Consider the following 20,934-nt stretch of genomic DNA (forward strand, 5'->3'; position numbering starts at 1 on the left):
GGTCAGGGCACAGAAAGTGCAGCGACTATGCATCCGCTACTTTCAATTATCCGTAATGGCGAGACAAGATCCAAAAGGGTTCTGGTCCCCTGTGCTCGGATCGTTTTGCATAACAACGCGGGGGGGGGGGGGGGGCAGTCTACCTCACCTGAAGGATTGGACCTGCAGGGGGACCTTCTGGCTCTGTTCTCGCAGTCGACACACGTCTCTGGAGGCCTTCCTCATTAGTTTCTCCGCCCGCTGCTCCTGGCGCTGCTGCTCTTTAGACTGTTCGGCCTGGGACAGGGGGGAAAGAGAGAGCGAAAGGAGGTGGGGGGGGGAGACAATGCTCATTGAATTTGAGAGGTGTTTGAATGAGAGGATTCCATAAGAGCGAGAGAAGTGTTTTACTTCCGATTACTCAGATAAGCAGGTTAAAGTGTACTCTGGACGGCGCGTATTCGGCCAAATCCAAGTGCACCACCTCGTGAATAGTTTAATTCGTTGTGCCTAATCTTAAGATTCAAATTGTGACCTGGGCATATTTTATCCTCTTTTTTTCCCCAGAGTCACTCCGGGCTAAAACGAAAGGCACCAGATTATACAGCCATTAAGACTCTTCAGTGTTTAATCAAGCCTCACTGGAATAGTGGGAAAAAAGCCAGAGAGAAAACCTGGGGCCAGAAGCCTGGCATTAACCGCCATTAGCCGCTATTAATGTAAGTGGCTGATGGCATTCTGGCATGCATGGTAGAGTGCCTGGAGGGGCGGCAAGCCTCTTTGGACCCCCTGGAAGAGTAACCTCTGCCTGGGCAGCCGTTAATGGGAATTCTAATGAATAGAAATGCAAAATGTAATCCTGGGCTGATAATGACTGTTTTGCCACATAGTGATATAGTTAACTACTGGAACTACAGAATAAAACATCTGTGAGGTAAGCAATACTTTCCTTTTCGGGTATCAGATCTGCCTTACACTTAATTGTATATACATTTTTTACTCAGTTTTTCCCCTCCTCCAATTTAATGATGTCCCTGGGCTAACCCACAAGCGTAATTCCACCAACGGTCTCATCTCCGGTCTTGGCTACTTTGGCAACTTTACAGCCTTTTGTTGAACTTGGTTAGGAGGTTACTGGGCCATGTTTGACAGAAAAGCCTAAACAAGTGACTCTATATAGCGGAGATCTTCTTAACGGGTGTTCTGTATCAACCGTGGATGTGTTGTGTTCATTAAAAGACACCTTACTGACAAAGGGTCTTGGAATTGCTGTTCTTGCAATTCGTAGTTTACCACATTTCCAGTTAACATAACCTTTCACATAATAATTTGTCAATACTGGCGCAGAAGGGTTGCCCAGTGGCAAGAACATTGGGAAAATAAACGAAAGGTCACATGTTCTAATTCCCGAGCCGACAAGGTCAAAAATCCTGTCATTCTGTCCCTGAGCAAGATAGTAAACCCTAATTGCTCCCAGGTGTTTCCTGTAAATAAATGTGCTGTTCGCATTCTTACCTCATTAAAATAAAGGTACAAAAACGCTGACCATTAAACCTCTGTCAGCGGCAGGTATTTCACGGCTCGGTAAACAATCTTTCTATAGCAGCGTCTCTGACGCAGGTGTAAAGTCTTCTTCCTCTACCAGCTGTGTATTAGCCACGTGTATACGTGAATCATGCCCCTAGTAGGGGTGGGTATTGGCAAGTACCTTGCGATACGATATATATCACGACACACATTACGATTCAATGCATCACGATATCACGATACTTACTGAAGTGCTAAAGAAAACCTCAAATAATACTAGGCTATATACTTGAAAGGGAAATCTTTAGCTCATCCCCACGGGCAACCCCTAATAAAAAAAGAACCACTCAATTTGAAATGACTTAAAACCCTTGACTTAACCCTTTGGACCCCAATAGAATTCTAGAATGCTGCGGTTTACTGAAAATCCTTTTCTCACACATTTCAAACACTCACAGCACAAAAAACAACAACAAATTATAATTACAAGTTAACTTTGTTTTAAAGAGCACAAACTCTTTAATTTGACACCACATTAATCATGATCAAGTCACAACGTCGTCAGCGAAGCACTTCATTACTGCTTCTTGGCTAGCTAGAGAAAGTAAGAGCTTGTTGCTGCAAATGCGAAACATTTGCGGGCAGACATCTTTATTTTAGTCTGACAGACGAAACAAACCGGACAATTAGTTGTCTAGTTAGCAATGGCATTTTCCATATTTGAAAGAAATCGTAAGAAACGCGAGAAAACAACCAACTAGTCCACCGGCTACAGCTACTGCAATGCTTTCTGTTAAAAGACTCAGCAAGCAACCATTTGATCTCCACAGATGATGTGCTTGTCTGTCAAGTTATCACGACAGGGTTGCTGTTGTCATCTAAAAGATATTACCAACATTTCACAGCATAAAGTATGGACAACACAAAACGTATTGCCACAGTTTTTCTTACCTCGACATCATTAATCGCTTTCAAGGACGTTTCTAACCTTGAAAAAAAACACACAAAATATCTCCTCTAACGTAAAAAGTCACGGCCGCTTTGGCGCTAGCATTTTTTGTAAAAAAATTAAGTCTAATGAAAGCATACCCTATTCTGGTTTCTTATTAATGACAACATCCATGGGAATACAGTAACAGGCCTTTATCAGGTAAATGTTGTGAAAGAAACACACCAGTTCAGCAACCGCTACATTAATTTAAAAGATGGCTGTCGACAGCATAAAAAAAACAAAAAAAACCATTAAAACTAGAAATCAGAATATCGATACAATATTTTGAAAAAAATCATCGCGGTATTACATTAAATCGATGTATTGGTACAGCACCAGCGTCTAGCCGGCCACTTGCCTGTCTCTCTGCGTGCTCCAGCAGACGGTGAAACCTCTGGTTGTGTAGCACGGCCCCGGGCAGCTCCGTCTCTCCCCGGGCCTTCAGAGCTTCCAGGTGGGCCCTCAGGTCCTTCAGGGCCTGCAGCTCGTCATTCAAGCGGCTCTGGCGGGTCCGCGACGCCTGGAGGGCCAGCTCCAAGTCCAGGGAGGTACGGGCACTGGTCTCTCCGGCTCTGCCGCACCGTGCCACCGCCCCCGGCTGGTATAGGGTCTAAGGGGAGTTCACCGTTTTTGGCACTGTTCAACTTATTTACACAGGAACTGTGAGGGAATCAGGATGGAAACGTCTAAATCTGTTAAGTCAATCTGAATGCTGGAAAAGAACTTGCCCTTTTAACTCTCAGGCTGCGTCTCTCCGAGGCGTTTCGGACAAACGGGCACTTTTTGGATAATGTAGAGCTGTCACTATCACTCCTGTTCAACTGGGAACAAAACATACATAGAGACAGACAGGGGAGAGAACAAGGACACACTTCAGTTCACCGGCCTTGGGCTGGGAAAGCTCTGTGGTAGTTCAGTTTGTGGTGTAGGATAGAGAGAGAGAGTGTGTGTGTGTGTGTGTGTGTGTGTGTGTGTGAACAGCGAAAGCACGCGTGACAGATTATTGAGTGTGTCTATCGAGTGAGTGTCTTTAAACCTGGAAAGCAACGCCTCTCTCCGAGGTGCGACCTAGGCTGAGAGATGGGCAGGCTGCAATCTTAACGCCTGGCAAATAGATTTGATTTTGTATTACCCAGGACACAGAAAGAAGGTAGCGTAGCGTTAAAGTGTCAGATTGGAAAAAGGGTCACAGCGCACTCCAGCAGATTGAACTTCACAAACTGACCCGGTCACCACAACCAGCGCTCAATTGAACTTACAACCACAGTTCCGAGACCCATTTGTGCTCCGCGATAGATGTAAATACAGTCCAAGCGACATCATCGGACATATGTTCACAGTGTGTGTGTGTGTGTGTGTGTGTGTGTGTGTGTGTAACTGTATGAACGGTCTGTGTGGTACAATCTCACCCTGCAGATATACTGGTTGCGCTCCCCGGGAGAGAAGGTCTGGGACCTCATGATCATGCTGTTCCGCACGAAGCCTCTCTGAGCGCTGCGGGGACCTGGTCCCAGAGCGGGCCTGTCTTTAGGCCTCACTGCTACACAGGACGTCTCAGTGTTGGTCTCCGCGTCCACCTGCAGGGAGGTCACAGTGGGGTAACAGTCACCCAGGATTCACAAAACTCTACCCAACTTCCGGAAAGGGCGGGCAGGTTTGGCTTAGAAGGACAGGCCGTGATCCAATCTCCTGAACTCGTGCGGTGTTGCTGTAGCCAAGCATAGTCAGACCCCCACCACCATCTGATTCCACAACAAAACCCAGCTGAGAAAACGGAATATCCGTTTGTGTGTGTGCGGGTGGGTTTGAGTACAAGCATCATACCAGCGTTGGTCCTTCATTTGCAAGGGGGAGTCCTTCTTCATGTCTCCTCTCCTCTTCTTCCTCCCGTTCTACCTCTTCTCCGCACTCCTCGACTCTCTCTTCTACCTTCATCTTTCTTTCATAGTCACCCACGCCACTCCCCTCCGCCTCCGGAGAAATATTTTCTCCTCCCAAGACGAGTTGAGCGCTGTCCTCTCCCAGCATGCTTAGCCTGTCAATAAAGCCCATTTATAAAACACATGTGGTCTGTTTGCTCAAAGCCCATATGCTTCCACGGGGGGAAACCCTCAAATGGGAGGGTTCTCCAATTCATACTTGCTCAAATAAAACCAGACTTTTTACGCAATAATGACTCATCTTACGTAGCAATTCAGTTGGCATTCTACTGAGCAAAAAGCTGGTGGTTGTATTCCAGTAAGGTTTCAATTAGATCAATTAATTTCAGCCACCGCCCCTCCCCCTCCCCCCAAAGATCGAGATTGTACAGGACAAACACTTTCAGAATATTGACACATATTCAGAACGTACAAAGCATGGGAAAATCTAAAACCAGTCACTAGAATGACATTGACAGCAGAGGTATACTGTAATGAAGGGTCCACAGTACCACTGGTGTCCCTCCACGTCCAGGCGACCGCCTCCCTCCTCCTCTTCCAGAGCCAGCTCCTGTTGCACAGCCTTCAGCTCGCTGGAGGTCCTCCGGAGCAGGGCCGACACAGCGTCCTGAAAACACACACGACACGGCGCTGACTGACGTTGTCAAGCCGTCCATACCGTTAAGCCCCCTTGAAGGAGACGCCTCTGGAAATGCTTCGACTTGGGCTGGCTAGCGGACACCGACGGTGGACTCACCATGTCTACCTGTCCGGTCAGGTGCTGCCCGGGCCCTTCCTGGCCGCCCTCCTGGGTCCCCCTGGTCCTGTCGCTGGTCAGTAGGTTGTACCACACGCTGGTCATATCTCCGTTCCCCGGCAACTCCGCCAGACTGACGTGGGCTCCGGCCTAGTGGGGCGGGGAGGGTGTATATTCACCGTTAATCATTTTGGTTAAACTGAACGGTGCACGTTGCCGGGTTGGTCCCCGGCCGGTCCGGTCTGTGCGGTGCGGTTGTGTACCAGGCAGTCGTCGGCGCGCCCGGGCCCCACGGTGCAGGCGTCGATGCAGAGCGTCTTGTGCCGCAGGACACTGTGAGGCACGGCGGCCCTGAACGCCTCGTTGAACGTCACGCTGTCGGGCGGCGTCATGGGCACCACGCGGGTCCTGAAAAGGCTGCTGACGTCATTGGAGGACGGGAGGAGCGCCACCCGGATGTAGCTGTTGGGCCGGGGTGGGGGGAGTGAGAGAAAAGAGGGGTCACACAAAAACTGGTGCTTCAGGCTTTTAGCGGGAAAAGGTCTTGAACTAAATGCCACGTGCTTGCAGATGTCGATGAATTACGACATGCAGCCCCAGAAAAAATGAAGAGACAACTCTGCCTTTTCCTTTCCTTTCCAAAGAAGTTGAAAAGGAACGTTTTGAGTGAGGAACAGAAGCGTTAAATTTGGTCTCTTAATTTGAACCCTTCTGTTCCTCACTCAAAACCTTCCTTTTCGACTTTTTTGGAAAGGAAGGAAAAAGGTGCAGTGGTCTCTTAATTTTTGACGGAGCTGTATAATTACGTCTAATATGAGAATCCTAAATACTTTTTGGAACAAAATGTTGGTATTTGAACCAGAAGCTAGAGAGCTTTGTGACCCAATGTTAGCTAGCACGAATCCTGAGCCTTCCATTAAGGACTGAGGTGTGCTGTAGACTTCTAAGCCTCTGTTGCCATGTGACACAGATGTGTTCTGGGGCGTTTTCTCCTCGCTACCCGCCTGCTGTTCTGTAGCCTCCAGCCAGAGCCTTCAAGAGTCTTTGAGAACTCATGTCTCCTCCAGTTCACATTGACTCGAACCCGGGCTGCTCTCTACAAGACTCCTCTTGCCGGCATACAAACCCTCGCACAGCACACTCATCTGCATATGCATATTTCACAAACAACAAAGCTGCCCCAATTTCCACTCAAATGAGTAAAAGAAGGATAACAAGAAAAGGGAAGTCTGGTTGAAGGGGGGGGGGGGGGGGGGGGGGGGACTCACTAAAAAAGCCAACAACTTAAAACGCCTAGCAAACCTACCCCCTGCTAAGTTTTATCATATTTTTCAGGACATATTTCAGTTGAATGTTGTGTGAGGGATTCAAAGGCGTTTCCCCGCTGTTCAATTGGACACGCGTGTCTTTTCAAGGCGGGGGACATGAGAGGACGGATTAACTCGATTTTCTTCTTCTTCTTCTGTTGCCCATAAAAGTAACATGAAAAGGGGCTGCTGGTGGGGGAGACTACTGTGGGGGGTCTGGATGAATAATAAAACGTCGGAGCCCGCCCACCCGCCCCTACTGACGGCACACACCTGTGGGATGGGAGGAGAACAGGTGTGTGCCTGCGTTATGAGAAAAGCGCCTGTCTCTCACAGAGAAATGAGTGCGGCCAAGGTCAAACTCCATCGAGCCAGTCTATCACTTCGCCTGGAGAGAGAGAGATGGAGAGAGAGAGAGAGAGAGTGCGTGACAGACGGGGCGAGCGAGGGCATCACACCAGCGGTGTTGAGGTCTCTGGATTCAACACAGACCTTCCCAGAGGTCTCCTAACACCTCCAGGTGACGGGGTTGGGCACGGCATCACATCCATATCAGCACACTGCAATGCTGTCTGGGTAACCTCAGCACTGACCCCAGACTATTCAGTACACACAAATGTACTAAGAAACAGCAGGACCAACAGATTGAATGGGGAAATGAACTCGGAACTGAATGAAAGGACGATTGATCGGATGGGCAAAGGAAATCAGTGAAAAAACTGGGGGGGGTGGTTAATGAAGATGTGGCATTTCTAAATGAAGTAATAAAATAAATCACACGTGTGTGTGTGTGTGTGTGTGTAATCAGCCATAACATTATGACCACCAGCCTAATATTGTGTAGGTCCCCATTTTGCCGCCAAAACAGCCCTGACCCTTCAAGGCATGGACTCCACTAGACCTCTGAAGGTGTGCTGTGGTATCTGGCAGAACACCGCCCAAATCATCACACTCCGCCAGCTAGCCTTCTTCCCATAGTGCATCCTGGTGCCATGTGTTCTCCAGGTAAGCAACGCACACTCACCGGGCCATCCATGTGATGTAAAAGGGGTCAGCGTGGCCACCCTGACTGGTCTGCGGCTACGCAGCCCCATACACAACAACCAGCGATGCACTGTGTGTTCTGATACCTTTCTATCAGTAACAGCATTAACTTTTTCAGCAGTTTGAGGTACATTAGCTCGTATGTTGGATCGGACCACACGGGCCAGCCTTTGCTCCCCATGTGCATCAATGAGCCTCGGACCACATGGGCCACCCTTTCCTTGCTTGGACCACTTTTGATAGGTACTGACGACAGCAGAGCAGGAACACCCCACAAGGGCGGCAATTTTGGAGATGCTCTGACCCAGTCATCTAGCCATCACACTTTGGCCCTTGTCAAAGTTGCTCAGATCCTTACGCTTGCCCATTTTTCCTGCTTCGAAAACAAACTTTGAGGACAGAATGTTCACTTGCTGCCTAATATGACAGGTGCCATGATAACGAGATTATCACATTATCAGTTATTCACTTCACCTGTCAGTGGTCATAATGTTACGGCTGATCGGTGTATATATATGGCCAAAGTAGTCATCTGAGCTGAACTATATTGGGACTCTACCACCCCACTAGTATATTAAGGGGAGGACCAGTCTATGCTTTTGTCCCCCCCACTTACTTGATGAAATCCCCAATTGGGGGGGGGGGGGGGGGGGGGGGGGGGGGGTTTCACCAAAAGTTGCTCAAAGTATTATTTTGTACAACGGGGGTGGGGTTTTCGGCTGAGCATGTGGAAGCATTGTGCGACAAACACCGATGTCAGAGGGGCTATATAAAATGGCCGACCGGCTGAATGGGCACTTACACTCTGGTGGTGATGGGGACCAGAAGGGCGGCAGGGTTCTGGAGCTGCATGATCACCATGACGAAACTGGAGTTGGCAGCGTCGTATCTGGAGACAACCACACAACAGTCTTCAATGAGTCACACGGCGCGGTGTGCAGGGGTATGCTTAACGTAACAGTGTGTGTGAGCCACATTAGTGTACTCCACTAAGATAGAAAAACTAAAAAATATATAACTGACCACTAGGGAAAATTCGATACCTAGCTCAGGTTCTGGGCATGATGTCAGAATTGGGGATACCTTCAGGTTTAGGATTAAGCATTATGGCTGGGTTAAATTAAAGCAGTTAGCTTAGCGTGGTTAGGTTATGTTTAGGGTAAGGTAAATGGCTAGGCAATAGGACACGTGGCTTCCTGGGTCAGAGCGTGTGTGTCAGTGTGCTCTTACTTCAGGCCGATCTGAACCTGGGCTGTCTCAGGAAGAACCAGCTCATCCTCCATGTACACCAGCGCTTCGTCAGCCTCCGTCGACCTACAGGACACGCGCAAACACACACTTCCTCTTATCTGTCCCTCCCATTATTACCAATTAACCAATGGGAAGGACCGGAACATAAATCAAAGCGCAGGGACGGAGCAGAAAAAAAGAAATCTGATTAAATCAAATCAATGGGAGAAGCAAAGGAGGGGGAGGAGGAAGTAAGGCTGAGGGAGGGAGGGGAGGCAGGGCAACAGATAAGAGAGGGAGGGGGAGACAGAAGGGCAGAGCGAGAGACAGGGAGGCGCGTGCAACAGCGCAGGTGACGGCAAGAGCACGGGAGAAGGAAAGATGAAGAGAGAGATAAAGGAGGAAAGAAAAAGGGGAGCGAGGGCAGGAGCTAGCGAGGGAGCGAGCGGAGAAGAGGCAGATATAGGAGTCCAGGCCAGACTGGCTGAAGGGATTATCGTCAATCCACCACTTCAGGGGACAAGATGATGAAAGGCTTTCACCGTAGGAACTGTTTTAGCGGGAAAAACAGACATCAATGAGGCCCGTCCTAATCAAGAACAGACAAACTGGGCGATGGTTTCTGTGCACTCTAATTAGGAGGAAACAAACTGGGCAAACACAGTCCTGTGTGGTCGCGTCTCAGACCTCTCTTACGTTACACACGCACGCACGCACAATTCCATTCAGTCATTAAAGATTAGATTTACCTCCGCCTCCAACCAGGTTTACACATGAGACAAATTTTGTGTGAGCGTGTGTAAGACATGGCAGGCGTTCAGATGAACGGTAAAAAAAAGATGGGAAGGTGGAGAAGAGGAGGTTAAAAGGCCAGGATTGATCCCTTGAGTGGCCCGATAACACCAAACCTCCTGATAAAGGGGGAGATGGAGAGAGGCAAAGAGAGCTGACAGGGATGGGGGGGGGGGGGGGGGTCACCTACCGCTTGACATTCGAAGCCTCGTACACCCCGCTATCCCCAGCAACAGACTCGTCGGAAACGGCCGCCGACACACAGGCCGGCTTGTCCTCGGCCGTCCTCTGGAGGTCCACGTCTGACCGCCGCGATGACCCCGGCAGCACGGTAGGAACAGAAGACGTTAGACAGGAAGGACTACTCAAACGCAGCTCCCCGGGCGATATTCGCAGGGTGGGGGCTCGACAAAGAGGTTGTCCATTGGGGGGTGGGGGGGTCGAATTCCTGAATGCTCATTGACCGATATATGCGAAATATGAGACTTTATACCACGCCCCTGACAAAACATTCATTTTCACTGTTCTAATGATGTTGTCCAGGGGTTTTTAATAGAGGTAAAAGTAATTATACTAAGGCTTCAGGCTGTATCCAGGCGCTCTGCCCGGCACGGTGCCTAAAAACATCCCTTCGCCATGGTATATTGGTAATAAACCACACCCCTCAGGCCTTATTGATGAATTATATTCTCATTAAATACATACGGCAACTCCGTTTTGAGTGACTAGGGGGCACTGTTGCACCACACAGAACGAGGCATGACCCAGTGAAGGGAAGACATCTCTCACCTGTAATACTCTCTCTGAGGGGAGCCGGCACCCCTCTCCCGTCTTTCCCCCGCCCTCCTCCACCGTCCCTCTCCCCCGTCTCCGGCTCGAACCCGCCGCGGCCGTCGTAGAGGCCGAGGCCCGCGAAGTCCGACGCCACCAGCCCGACGTCGTCCGCCCCGAAGTCCTGCGGGCCGGCCGGAGGGAACGCGCCCATCCCTTCCAGGGCCAGAGGCGAGCCCGGGGGTGAGAGAGAGGACAGCGACGACCTCGACGAGAGCGACGTCACCGACTTGGACGGCTTGGAGGACGCGGAGGCGAGCGGCGGGACCGGGTCGCCGGCGCCGTGGGGGCGTCGCTCCCCGTTCGGGTCCGCGCCGGGCACCTCGTGCTCGTGGATGGTGGTGATGGGTCCGGGGGGGTCGCCGCGCCTGTAGGTCACCCCGGAGGAGGTCAACCCAGATGGGGTCAGGGGCTCCTGGAGGAGCAGGTCCAGTTTGCACTGGTAGTCCAGGTCGAGGGGGGACGGGGGTTCTGCCGGGGTGTAGTAGAGGTCTCCGGAGGACAGCGAGTTCAGGGATCCCCGGGAGGAGGCGTTGAGGGAACCTCGGCTGGAGGCCAGGGAACCCAGGCTGCTCCCCGAGGAAACGGACAGGGTACTGGCTGACAGACTGGAGCAGAGAGGGGAGAACATGTTAGGCAGGCAGGCACACACACCTCCACTCTACATCTGGGGGCATGTGGGTTTGGAGGGAACACTTCATGTTTCTGTTAATATAGGTGTACCAGAGGGAAGTGTACACACACACACACACACACACACACACACACACCTCTTGAGTTGAGAGTGGAGCAGTGTTGTCAGTCGGGTCGACTCCTCCAGCCTCTGCACCAATACCCAACGCCTCTCCTGCACCTTCAACCTGGCGAGACATCCATTTTGAGTTCCTTCATTCATAACTAGGGGAAAATCTCCACGCCCGGGACCAACCACGCCTGTCTGTACCCAGGTCTCCTGCCCTCGGTGGAGCGTGGGTCAAAAAAATGTCAAACACAAAGTACGCTGGTGGGAAAATCTGTCCTCTGTTCAACAATGGCTGACAATGTTATCGAATCCTCCATAATGACAGTCTTCATTTATTGAGCAATTACAGTGAGCCTAATCACATCAGGACAATTATAGGTCTTCAAATGTAGTGTGAGTGTCTGTCTGTGTTATTACAACCCAAACAACCGCCACGTTCCTAATTACAAGCGGTGCTCTGCTTCATAATGTGACGTTATCGTGAAATCCTCTTGTTTACAAAACAAAATTACAACACAATTGCTGTTGTGTGTGTGTGTGTGGTCTGTCTGGTGAGTGTATGCAACAATTAGTGTCCTAATGAATAGCAATAAAAGGCACCATATGTTTTTCACCCTTTGGATTGCCGGCGACATTCATGAACTAAAAAGTAAACGGTAACCTGACCGTGTTCAAGACATTTACGGTTATCTAATGTGACAACACGGCTGGATCGAACGTCTTATCATGACTCAACCGACTGAAACACAGAGAACCGGTCAACTAACTCCCGGGTTCAGGCACCTGCCGGGGAATCGGGAGGTCGGCCGTTCGCCGCTGCGTCTCACCTCTGGGCCAGGGCGTGGCTGGGAGTGTTCCTGACAGCCTGCAGCTCCTGCTCCAGCTGCAGCCTCTGGGCCTCCAGACGCTGCAGGTCTTGCGGGGTGCGCTGCCGGAGGGATATGAACTGCAGCTCCTTGAGGAGCTCCTCTTTCTCCGACACCAGGAGGAGGCGTTCCCGCTCCACGTCCACTGCCCCAGGCCAAGCCTCGCTCTCCAACTTGGCCAGCTCCACCTGGACGTTGGCCATGCTGGCGAGAGAGAAAGGAGAGGTTAGGGGAGCTCTATATTTTGACCCCTATATAAGCAAACCTGCTCATACAGGAACACAGTGAAAAGTCTTTCATTTATTTATCCTTGCGCACACAGACACACACTTATGGGACAAGATCCAGCTGCCAGGCTGCATCTCAGAACGGATGAGGGGGAGGGGATGAGGGCACGACAAAAAAGTCCTACTGTTGCTTCTCCGGCTCTCGCAAGAAAACACCTGTTCTACACAGCGGTGGATTACACAACGCTTCAAAGCCCCAATGTCCAGAAGGGAAGGATTTACCTGCGTTTTATTGGCCGGGCCTTGAACTGGGCCTTGAACTGGGCCTTGTATTGGCTCGGCCACCGTGGTGACAGATTACATGACTGTGTGAAACCGGCGAACAGCCAGATCACGGCGTGTGTGTGTGTGTGTGTGTGTGTGTGTGTGTGTAGTCTTTTAATGGGTGGACATACTGCTCTGATCTCAGTGTGCTCAGATGGGACTCGGTAAAGGGAATTATGGTCAGTGCGACTTAAAGACCATACTTTAGTGATTAAAGCAACTTAACGACACAAGCTAAAGTGACCTAAGACCCAAGCTCTAAAGTGAGTACAACCTAAGGTCAATGCTAAAGTGACTTCAGGGCCATGTTAATTAAGAAACAAGCTAAAATGCCTTACAGACAACTTAAGTTTGCCAATATATTTGTGCTGAAAAGTTTATTTGAACACCCATATCAGTGGCAAATGATGAGACCATTACTGATTAAATATTTTTTTTGACAAAAAGAGATAAAATAGTCTAAACTAATGTTAGTGGACATGAGGTTTTTAGAAAGAGATTTCAGCGCGATCAGCTCCTTTGTTATTATCTCTTTCCATAAAATGGACTGAAACCCGTGGCACAGGGTGCATGACTTGACTACAGACACAGTTGAGTGAAGCCGCGCTATTTGTTCTCTGTTGCAATTAGAAGCCGTGCAACAGCAAAGCCTGCACCGCTGGCCTGTGCTCACGCTTCCATCACATACATTTAAAATGGATGTACTCTCGTTCAGCAAGCAGCTCCTTATGTCAAATTCTGAGGGCAAATAGAGCCTGGTATGGGGATGAGATTATAGGACGAATGTCAAAATGGTATTGCATTTTTTTGTTTAACTCAGTAGGTAAAGAAAGAGAGTATTTTTTACAATAAAAAGGGGCAGGTAATGTTGATAGTTATTTGGTGGGTGGCACTTCCGTTAATTTGATTCCCTGCAGTCATTCATGCTTCCCAGGTTTCCAATCATTAACCTTAATGAGGTAATACATTTCATTTGACTAGAACGTGACTAAAATGCCAGGGCATGTTCACTACAATAGCTCACTATTTGTCATCTTGACAGTAACAAGACTTAATCATTCAAATGACACAAATGCTACTAAAACTTCAAGGTATTTTAAGATATTTAAGACTACACTAAATCAAGAACAGGTCTACACTAACACAGGCCCTCTCCCTCAATGCTCTTTGGGTTTAATTGGGTACCGTTCTGCCGTCAGGTGATATGTACAGCATATTAACATAAGGAATGCGGGCACTAAAAAAAGAGAAAGACTGAGCAAAAGATTGAGATTACCTTCTTTTGGCCTCTTCATACTGGAGACTCAGTCTGACCTTCTCAGCCAAGGATGACCTACTCCTTAAACCACCCTAAAACACAGAGAAAAGGTGGGGAAAGGAGTGGGATATAGAGAGAGGGCGGGGTAGAGAGTGGTTTTGTGTTAAAAATAAAACAAATACAGGCTCATAAAGTGGTTCAATGCGCTTTGCTGCGTCTGGTGTATATACACACTACTACAGCATGGGTTTTAATCTAGCCCACTGCTCTTTGCAGCGTCTGGTGTATATACACACTACTACAGCATGGGTTTTAATCTAGCCCACTGCTCTTTGCAGCATCGGGTGTATATACACACTACTACAGCATGGGTTTTAATCTAGCCCACTGCTCTTTGCTGCGTCTGGTGTATATACACACTACTACAGCATGGTTTTTAATCTAGCCCACTGCTCTTTGCAGCGTCGGGTGTATATACACTACTACAGCATGGGTTTTAATCTAGCCCACTGCTCTTTGCTGCGTCTGGTGTATATACACTATTACAGCATGGGTTTTAATCTAGCCCACTGCTCTTTGCTGCGTCTGGTGTATACACACTACTACAGCATGGGTTTTAATCTAGCCCACTGCTCTTTGCTGCGTCTGGTGTATATACACTACTACAGCATGGGTTTTAATCTAGCCCACTGCTCTTTGCGGCGTCTGGTGTATATACACACTACTACAGCATGGGTTTTAATCTAGCCCACTGCTCTTTGCTGCGTCAGGTGTATATACACTATTACAGCATGGGTTTTAATCTAGCCCACTGCTCTTTGCTGCGTCTGGTGTATACACACTATTACAGCATGGGTTTTAATCTAGCCCACTGCTCTTTGCTGCGTCTGGTGTATACACACTATTACAGCATGGGTTTTAATCTAGCCCACTGCTCTTTGCGGCGTCTGGTGTATATACACTATTACAGCATGGGTTTTAATCTAGCCCACTGGTATTTGCTGCGTCTGGTGTATATACACTACTACAGCATGGGTTTTAATCTAGCCCACTGCTCTTTGCTGCGTCTGGTGTATATACACACACACTACTACAGCATGGGTTTTAATCTAGCCCACTGCTCTTTGCTGCGTCTGGTGTATATACACACACACTACTACAGCATGGGTTTTAATCTAGCCCACTGCTTTTCAGCAACTCTCTCCACTACCTTTCCCTTCTGTCTCTAGCAAAAAAACTGCACATCGTAATAAAGAAATAATAAAAGACAAATCTCCCCCCCACCAATTCACATTGGAGCAGCCTCAACCATCATATTCCCTCACGTTTCTAGCAACAACAAAAAAACATTGCATCTACCTGCCTCTTCAAGTTGAAGTGACCGGGTATAATATCGTTCCAGACCCTCCCCCCCTCCATTTAGCATTCCATCGGTGAGCCTGAGAGCAGGTCTGTGTGTGTGTGTGTGTGTGTGTGTGTGTATATATATATATATGTGTGTGTGTGTGTGTGGGGAGGGACGGAGGGAGAAAAGCCCCACTGTTGTAAGTAGCTCTGGCTCTGTACCCTTAGTGCAGTCAGACCGACCGGGCCTCTATCAACAGCTTCTAGGAACCAGAGGAATCCTCTCTGAGTGAGTGTGTGTGTGTGTGTGTGTTTATGTGCAAAGGAATCCAGTCCAACTAGGGATGGCCCAAAGAGGGGAGGGGGGGGCATTCCTCTCAGAAACACACGCAGGCATTTTAATAAGACAGAAGAGACATGTGAGTGAGGGAGAGAAAGAGAGAAGAGTGGGCAGACATTGTTTAGTGAGAGAGCGGGGAGCAAGACAGGGATGGAAAGCACAACTTACATGTAAGAGAGATGCCTAGAGCAAATTGGGAGAAAAGGGAAAAGTGAGACAGAGCAAGGGAAAAACAAAGGCCAGAACGACGGAGACACAGAGAGACGGAGACACAGAGAGGGGGAGACACAGGTGAGGCTTTTACCTCTCCGGAGACATCGGTCTGAGAGCCGGCTTCTAGCCTCTGTCTGGAGCCCCCTGGGTTCCGTAGGTCTGGTTCAGAGTGGCCGATGTGTTCCGCGTGGAACCTCTCCTTTAGTTTAGCCAGCGACTAGGGTAGTGCCAGGAGAATATTCAGGGTTGTAATCATGAAGGCCCAAAGGAAAGGCAAATCAAGCTTCTGCTTTACGACCAACAGTGTTTAGTTTGGCGCGGAGGAATCTGACCGATGATGGCGACAAGCGTTTTTCTGTTTAACGCGCACAAAGCCACGCGCACGTACCTGCATTAGGTCCTGTTTCTCCTTCTCCCCGGAGCTGATGGCCTTGCGGAGGGACTTGAGCTCCATTACGATTGCCTTGGCCTCTTTGAGGCGGTAGCCGCTCTGCTCGCCGCACAGTTTTTGGTCGATCCTGACAACACATCAAAGAGAGAACAACTTGGCACTCTGAGGCTGGATGGAGAGGAGCTTTCAGGGCATGTAACGTTGAATGGAAAGCAGTCTGTAGCTGCTGGAAACACACAGGCATCGGCCGACGTGCCTTTATGAAGGATGAGCATGTCCTTTTAAGTGTAAAGGCCAAAACGACATAACCTGCCGTGCAGAGTTGCTAACCTACCTAACTTGCAGTGTGTGTGTGTGTGTGTGTGTGTGTGTGTGTACACACCACCAGACAATACCTCATTGTTTCAATTATTGCAATAAAAAGCGGTTCCTTTGGACAAGGGCTTAACCCAGAGGCTGCCATGTGAGCAACATAACCTCTCGCTCTCTCCCCACTCCTCCTTCTCCCTCCCACCTTTCACATTCCATCTCTCCTCCTCTCCCGCCTCCCTCTGCCCCTCCCTTCATCCTCTCATAATCTGTTTCTCTCCCTCCCCATCCCTGATCACGCCATTTTAACATTGGTTTTTAACACTCCTGAACAATGAGAATTCTTATTAGCAGATTGTTATGACTGTTCCGTTAGCAGCTGCGTCTGAAAGAGGAAACAGATCATTGCAATCCCTAATGAAACAGTTAGTTTATTTCGGTCGTTTTTTTTTTACGACCGCCCCCTGGCGCTATAGAGTCCAGCAGACACACAAAACTTGGGACCGTAAAATCCCAACAGAAACACACAGGTGTAAATCAGATTGTGTGGGGGCCTATCTCTGAACACACGCACGCACGCACACAAGCCGCAGTGAAAGTGTGTATCATTAATCTCTAAACCTCTGTGACTGTAATTACCCAGGAGGCTCCTCTTCCCAGTCTGAAACCACTCTATCAGGTGTTGAATACTGCTTTGTGTACCATAGTGGCTGGGATGAGATGTGCCTGCATACATGTGTGTGCAATATAAAAATGTGCCGTACTGCTGCAAGGTCTCAAAGCCCTGTTCTTTGTAAAGGAGCTCCTGTTTCATCTGGGAGAGTTCCCTCTTCAGCTTGTTGACCTAGAATAGGAACATATACCAACAACTGTTAAGACCTTAGCTTACACACAGAAATACACTTTTAATTTAGGAGGACAGGAAGAGATGTGGTTTAATAATAATAATAGTAATAATAATACTTAATATTATTATTATTATACACTTGCTTAGGAAATTTAAACGTGTTTCCCATGCCAATAAAGCCCCACGCCAATAAATAGAAATTAAATGAATAGAGAAAGAAAAAGAGAGGTGGAGTGAGAGAGAGAGAGAGAGAGAGAAAGCAAGGTGAGTTAGGAAGAGAAGCAGAGGGGGGAGAGGTGGAGAGTGATGCAAGAGGGGTGGGGGGTGTCTTACCCTGACTTTGGTGGTGGAGATCTCCGCCTTGAGGATGTCGGGGTCATACTTGGTGCTGGACGAAGACCCAGAGAACACTGGAGGAGAGAGAGCCAGTGGGACAGTAAATGGCCACAGAGTGGATGTGTGTGTGTGTGTGGGAGCTTATATGTCAACATCGACTAATTAGGCGTTGTGTGGAACAAAAGTTTTGGTTGAAAACGGCATAACCAGTATCGAATACTGACCACAAAGATGGCCGCACTCTCATTGATCACAACAGAGCGATCGATGGGATTTCTTCTCTGTGCCTGCGGGACCCCTTAAACATGAAACCCTCCACAAGAAAGGGCAGGTCCCGGGTGTAAATGGAAGAACGGCTTTGGACCCGGGTTCGGAGGGGTGGGGGGGGGGATACTCACGGCTGGTGCGGGAGCTTGACTTGTCCTTGTAGGCGTCGTTGAGACGTGTATACTGGTCTAGGGCCAGGGCCAGCCGCTGCTCTTTGACCTGCAGGGTCACGATGGAAACAAGTCTAGTTCCTTCACATTCATCCACCCTTCCATTTGACTGTTTACACATCCGTTAACTCATCCACCCTTTTCTCCATATGTTCATCCACCCACCCACCTGGTACAGCTCCTTCTGGGTCACCAGGGCATCCTGCGCCACAGTGAGGTACTCCTTCAGCATCCTCTCCTGCTCCTTCCTCCATTCCGCCCTGGGGTCCTCCAGCTGGGTACACTCTGGTTGGGGAAGGGCCAGTGTCATCAATGACAGCGACTCCCATAGAAAACCATCATGATGAACACTGTGGCGGTGTACGGGAATGACACCGCACCACACGGGTATGACACCGCACCACACGGGTATGACACCGCACCACACGGGTATGACACCGCACCACACGGGTATGACTGTATGCTGCAATTTCATTGGTACAATCTTACAGCTCTTAGCCGTGGTGTATTGCCAATGCACCACTCCCCCTTGTGCCTTATCACTTAAATAAACTAAGCAGTCAGTACACCAATAACTTGAAACATTTGTAACGTCAATGCATGTCAGGCTTTTTCTCGTGCCACTTTGAAAGTTGTAAGCTATTGTAATTAAATATCCCGTTTCTCTACTCTGGCCCCTATGGGGAATGCATTGCAATTACATTCATCAGAAGACCTCTTTCTGGTGACAAAGTGAAAATGTGAGTCTTACAAATGCCATTCCCCATGTAGTGTAGTTTAGGGCCTACAGGGATCGGGTCTAAAGTAGTGCACTAGGTAGGGAATAGGGCACACCATTGGGGAAGCGGACACAGAGTGAATAACAAGTGCCTGAAGTGAGAGCCCGGCCCCCTGCTGAGAAACACTAAGCATGTCAGCAATGCAGAGACTGGCTGCCATGAGGAATAACCGGATTTCACTCTGGCAGGCATTGTGTGTGTGCGTGTGTGTGTACCGTGTGTGAGAGGCTGTGTGTGTGTGTGTGTACCGTGTGTGAGAGGCTGTGTGTGTGTGTGTGTGTGTGTTTGTGTGTGAGAGGCTGTGTGTGTGTGTGTGTGTGTGTGTGTACCGTGTGTGAGAGGCTGTGTGTGTGTGTGTGTGTGTGTGTACCGTGTGTGAGAGGCTGTGTGTGTGTGTGTGTGTGTACCGTGTGTGAGAGGCTGTGTGTGTGTGTGTGTACCGTGTGTGAGAGGCTGTGTGTGTGTGTGTGTGTGTACCGTGTGTGAGAGGCTGTGTGTGTGTGTGTGTGTGTGTGTGTGTGTACCGTGTGTGAGAGGCTGTGTGTGTGTGTGTGTGAGAGGCTGTGTGTGTGTGTGTGTGTGTGTGTACCGTGTGTGAGAGGCTGTGTGGGTGTGTGTGTACCGTGTGTGAGAGGCTGTGTGTGTGTGTGTGAGAGGCTGTGTGTGTGTGTGTGTGTGTGTGTGTGTGTACCGTGTGTGAGAGGCTGTGTGTGTGTGTGTGTACCGTGTGTGAGAGGCTGTGTGTGTGTGTGTGTGTACCGTGTGTGTGAGGCAGTGTGTGTGTGTGTGTACCGTGTGTGTGAGGCTGTGTGTGTGTGTGTGAGAGGCTGTGTGTGTGTGTGTGTGTGTGTACCGTGTGTGAGAGGCTGTGTGTGTGTGTGTACCGTGTGTGAGAGGCTGTGTGTGTGTGTGTACCGTGTGTGAGAGGCTGTGTGTGTGTGTGTGTACCGTGTGTGAGAGGCTGTGTGTGTGTGTGTGTGTGTGTACCGTGTGTGTGAGGCTGTGTGTGTGTGTGTGTGTACCGTGTGTGTGAGGCAGTGTGTGTGTGTGTGTACCGTGTGTGTGTGTGTGTGTACCGTGTGTGTGTGTGTGTGTGTACCGTGTGTGAGAGGCTGTGTGTGTGTTTGTGTACCGTGTGTGAGAGGCTGTGTGTGTGTTTGTGTACCGTGTGTGAGAGGCTGTGTGTGTGTGTGTGTGTACCGTGTGTGAGAGGCTGTGTGTGTGTGTGTGTGTACCGTGTGTGAGAGGCTGTGTGTGTGTGTGTGTGTGTACCGTGTGTGAGAGGCTGTGTGTGTGTGTGTGTGTACCGTGTGTGAGAGGCTGTGTGTGTGTGTGTGTGTACCGTGTGTGAGAGGCTGTGTGTGTGTGTGTGTGTACCGTGTGTGAGAGGCTGTGTGTGTGTGTGTGTACCGTGTGTGAGAGGCTGTGTGTGTGTGTGTGTACCGTGTGTGAGAGGCTGTGTGTGTGTGTGTGTGTTGTGTACCGTGTGTGAGAGGCTGTGTGTGTGTGTGTGTGTTTGTGTACCGTGTGTGAGAGGCTGTGTGCGTGTGTGCGTGTTTGTGTACCGTGTGTGAGAGGCTGTGTGTGTGTGTGTGCGTGTTTGTGTACCGTGTGTGAGAGGCTGTGTGTGTGTGTGTGCGTGTGTGTACCGTGTGTGAGAGGCTGTGTGTGTGTGTGTGTGTGTGTACCGTGTGTGAGAGGCTGTGTGTGTGTGTGTGTACCGTGTGTGAGAGGCTGTGTGTGTGTGTGTGTGTGTACCGTGTGTGAGAGGCTGTGTGTGTGTGTGTGTACCGTGTGTGAGAGGCTGTGTGTGTGTGTGTGTGTACCGTGTGTGAGAGGCTGTGTGTGTGTGTGTGTGTACCGTGTGTGTGAGGCAGTGTGTGTGTGTGTGTACCGTGTGTGTGTGTGTGTGTACCGTGTGTGTGTGTGTGTGTGTACCGTGTGTGAGAGGCTGTGTGTGTGTGTGTGTACCGTGTGTGAGAGGCTGTGTGTGTGTTTGTGTACCGTGTGTGAGAGGCTGTGTGTGTGTGTGTGTGTACCGTGTGTGAGAGGCTGTGTGTGTGTGTGTGTGTACCGTGTGTGAGAGGCTGTGTGTGTGTGTGTGTGTACCGTGTGTGAGAGGCTGTGTGTGTGTGTGTGTACCG

At 49.5% G+C, this 20,934-nt stretch overlaps 1 protein-coding gene across 1 annotated transcript in view; it reads right to left on the bottom strand.

The window, feature by feature from the left end:
- Positions 1 to 20,934, bottom strand: part of LOC105021080 (protein WWC2) — a 36,552-nt gene that overhangs the window by 2,020 nt on the left and 13,598 nt on the right. The window contains exons 3-23 of the mRNA XM_013140691.4: positions 18,181 to 18,296; positions 17,973 to 18,060; positions 17,572 to 17,648; positions 17,156 to 17,235; positions 16,080 to 16,209; positions 15,783 to 15,908; positions 13,813 to 13,886; positions 11,947 to 12,189; positions 11,148 to 11,237; positions 10,336 to 10,985; positions 9,737 to 9,848; positions 8,755 to 8,838; positions 8,327 to 8,413; positions 5,437 to 5,635; positions 5,174 to 5,323; positions 4,929 to 5,044; positions 4,322 to 4,532; positions 3,907 to 4,074; positions 3,226 to 3,318; positions 2,856 to 3,107; positions 149 to 276 (exon numbers count right to left, since the gene is read on the bottom strand). Of these exons, the coding sequence (XP_012996145.2) occupies positions 149 to 276; positions 2,856 to 3,107; positions 3,226 to 3,318; positions 3,907 to 4,074; positions 4,322 to 4,532; positions 4,929 to 5,044; positions 5,174 to 5,323; positions 5,437 to 5,635; positions 8,327 to 8,413; positions 8,755 to 8,838; positions 9,737 to 9,848; positions 10,336 to 10,985; positions 11,148 to 11,237; positions 11,947 to 12,189; positions 13,813 to 13,886; positions 15,783 to 15,908; positions 16,080 to 16,209; positions 17,156 to 17,235; positions 17,572 to 17,648; positions 17,973 to 18,060; positions 18,181 to 18,296 (3,274 nt within the window). The remainder of the gene's footprint in view (positions 1 to 148; positions 277 to 2,855; positions 3,108 to 3,225; positions 3,319 to 3,906; positions 4,075 to 4,321; positions 4,533 to 4,928; positions 5,045 to 5,173; positions 5,324 to 5,436; positions 5,636 to 8,326; positions 8,414 to 8,754; positions 8,839 to 9,736; positions 9,849 to 10,335; positions 10,986 to 11,147; positions 11,238 to 11,946; positions 12,190 to 13,812; positions 13,887 to 15,782; positions 15,909 to 16,079; positions 16,210 to 17,155; positions 17,236 to 17,571; positions 17,649 to 17,972; positions 18,061 to 18,180; positions 18,297 to 20,934) is intronic.

This window comes from Esox lucius, chromosome 25, assembly GCF_011004845.1.
Source record: "Esox lucius isolate fEsoLuc1 chromosome 25, fEsoLuc1.pri, whole genome shotgun sequence".
Lineage (NCBI taxonomy): Eukaryota > Metazoa > Chordata > Actinopteri > Esociformes > Esocidae > Esox > Esox lucius.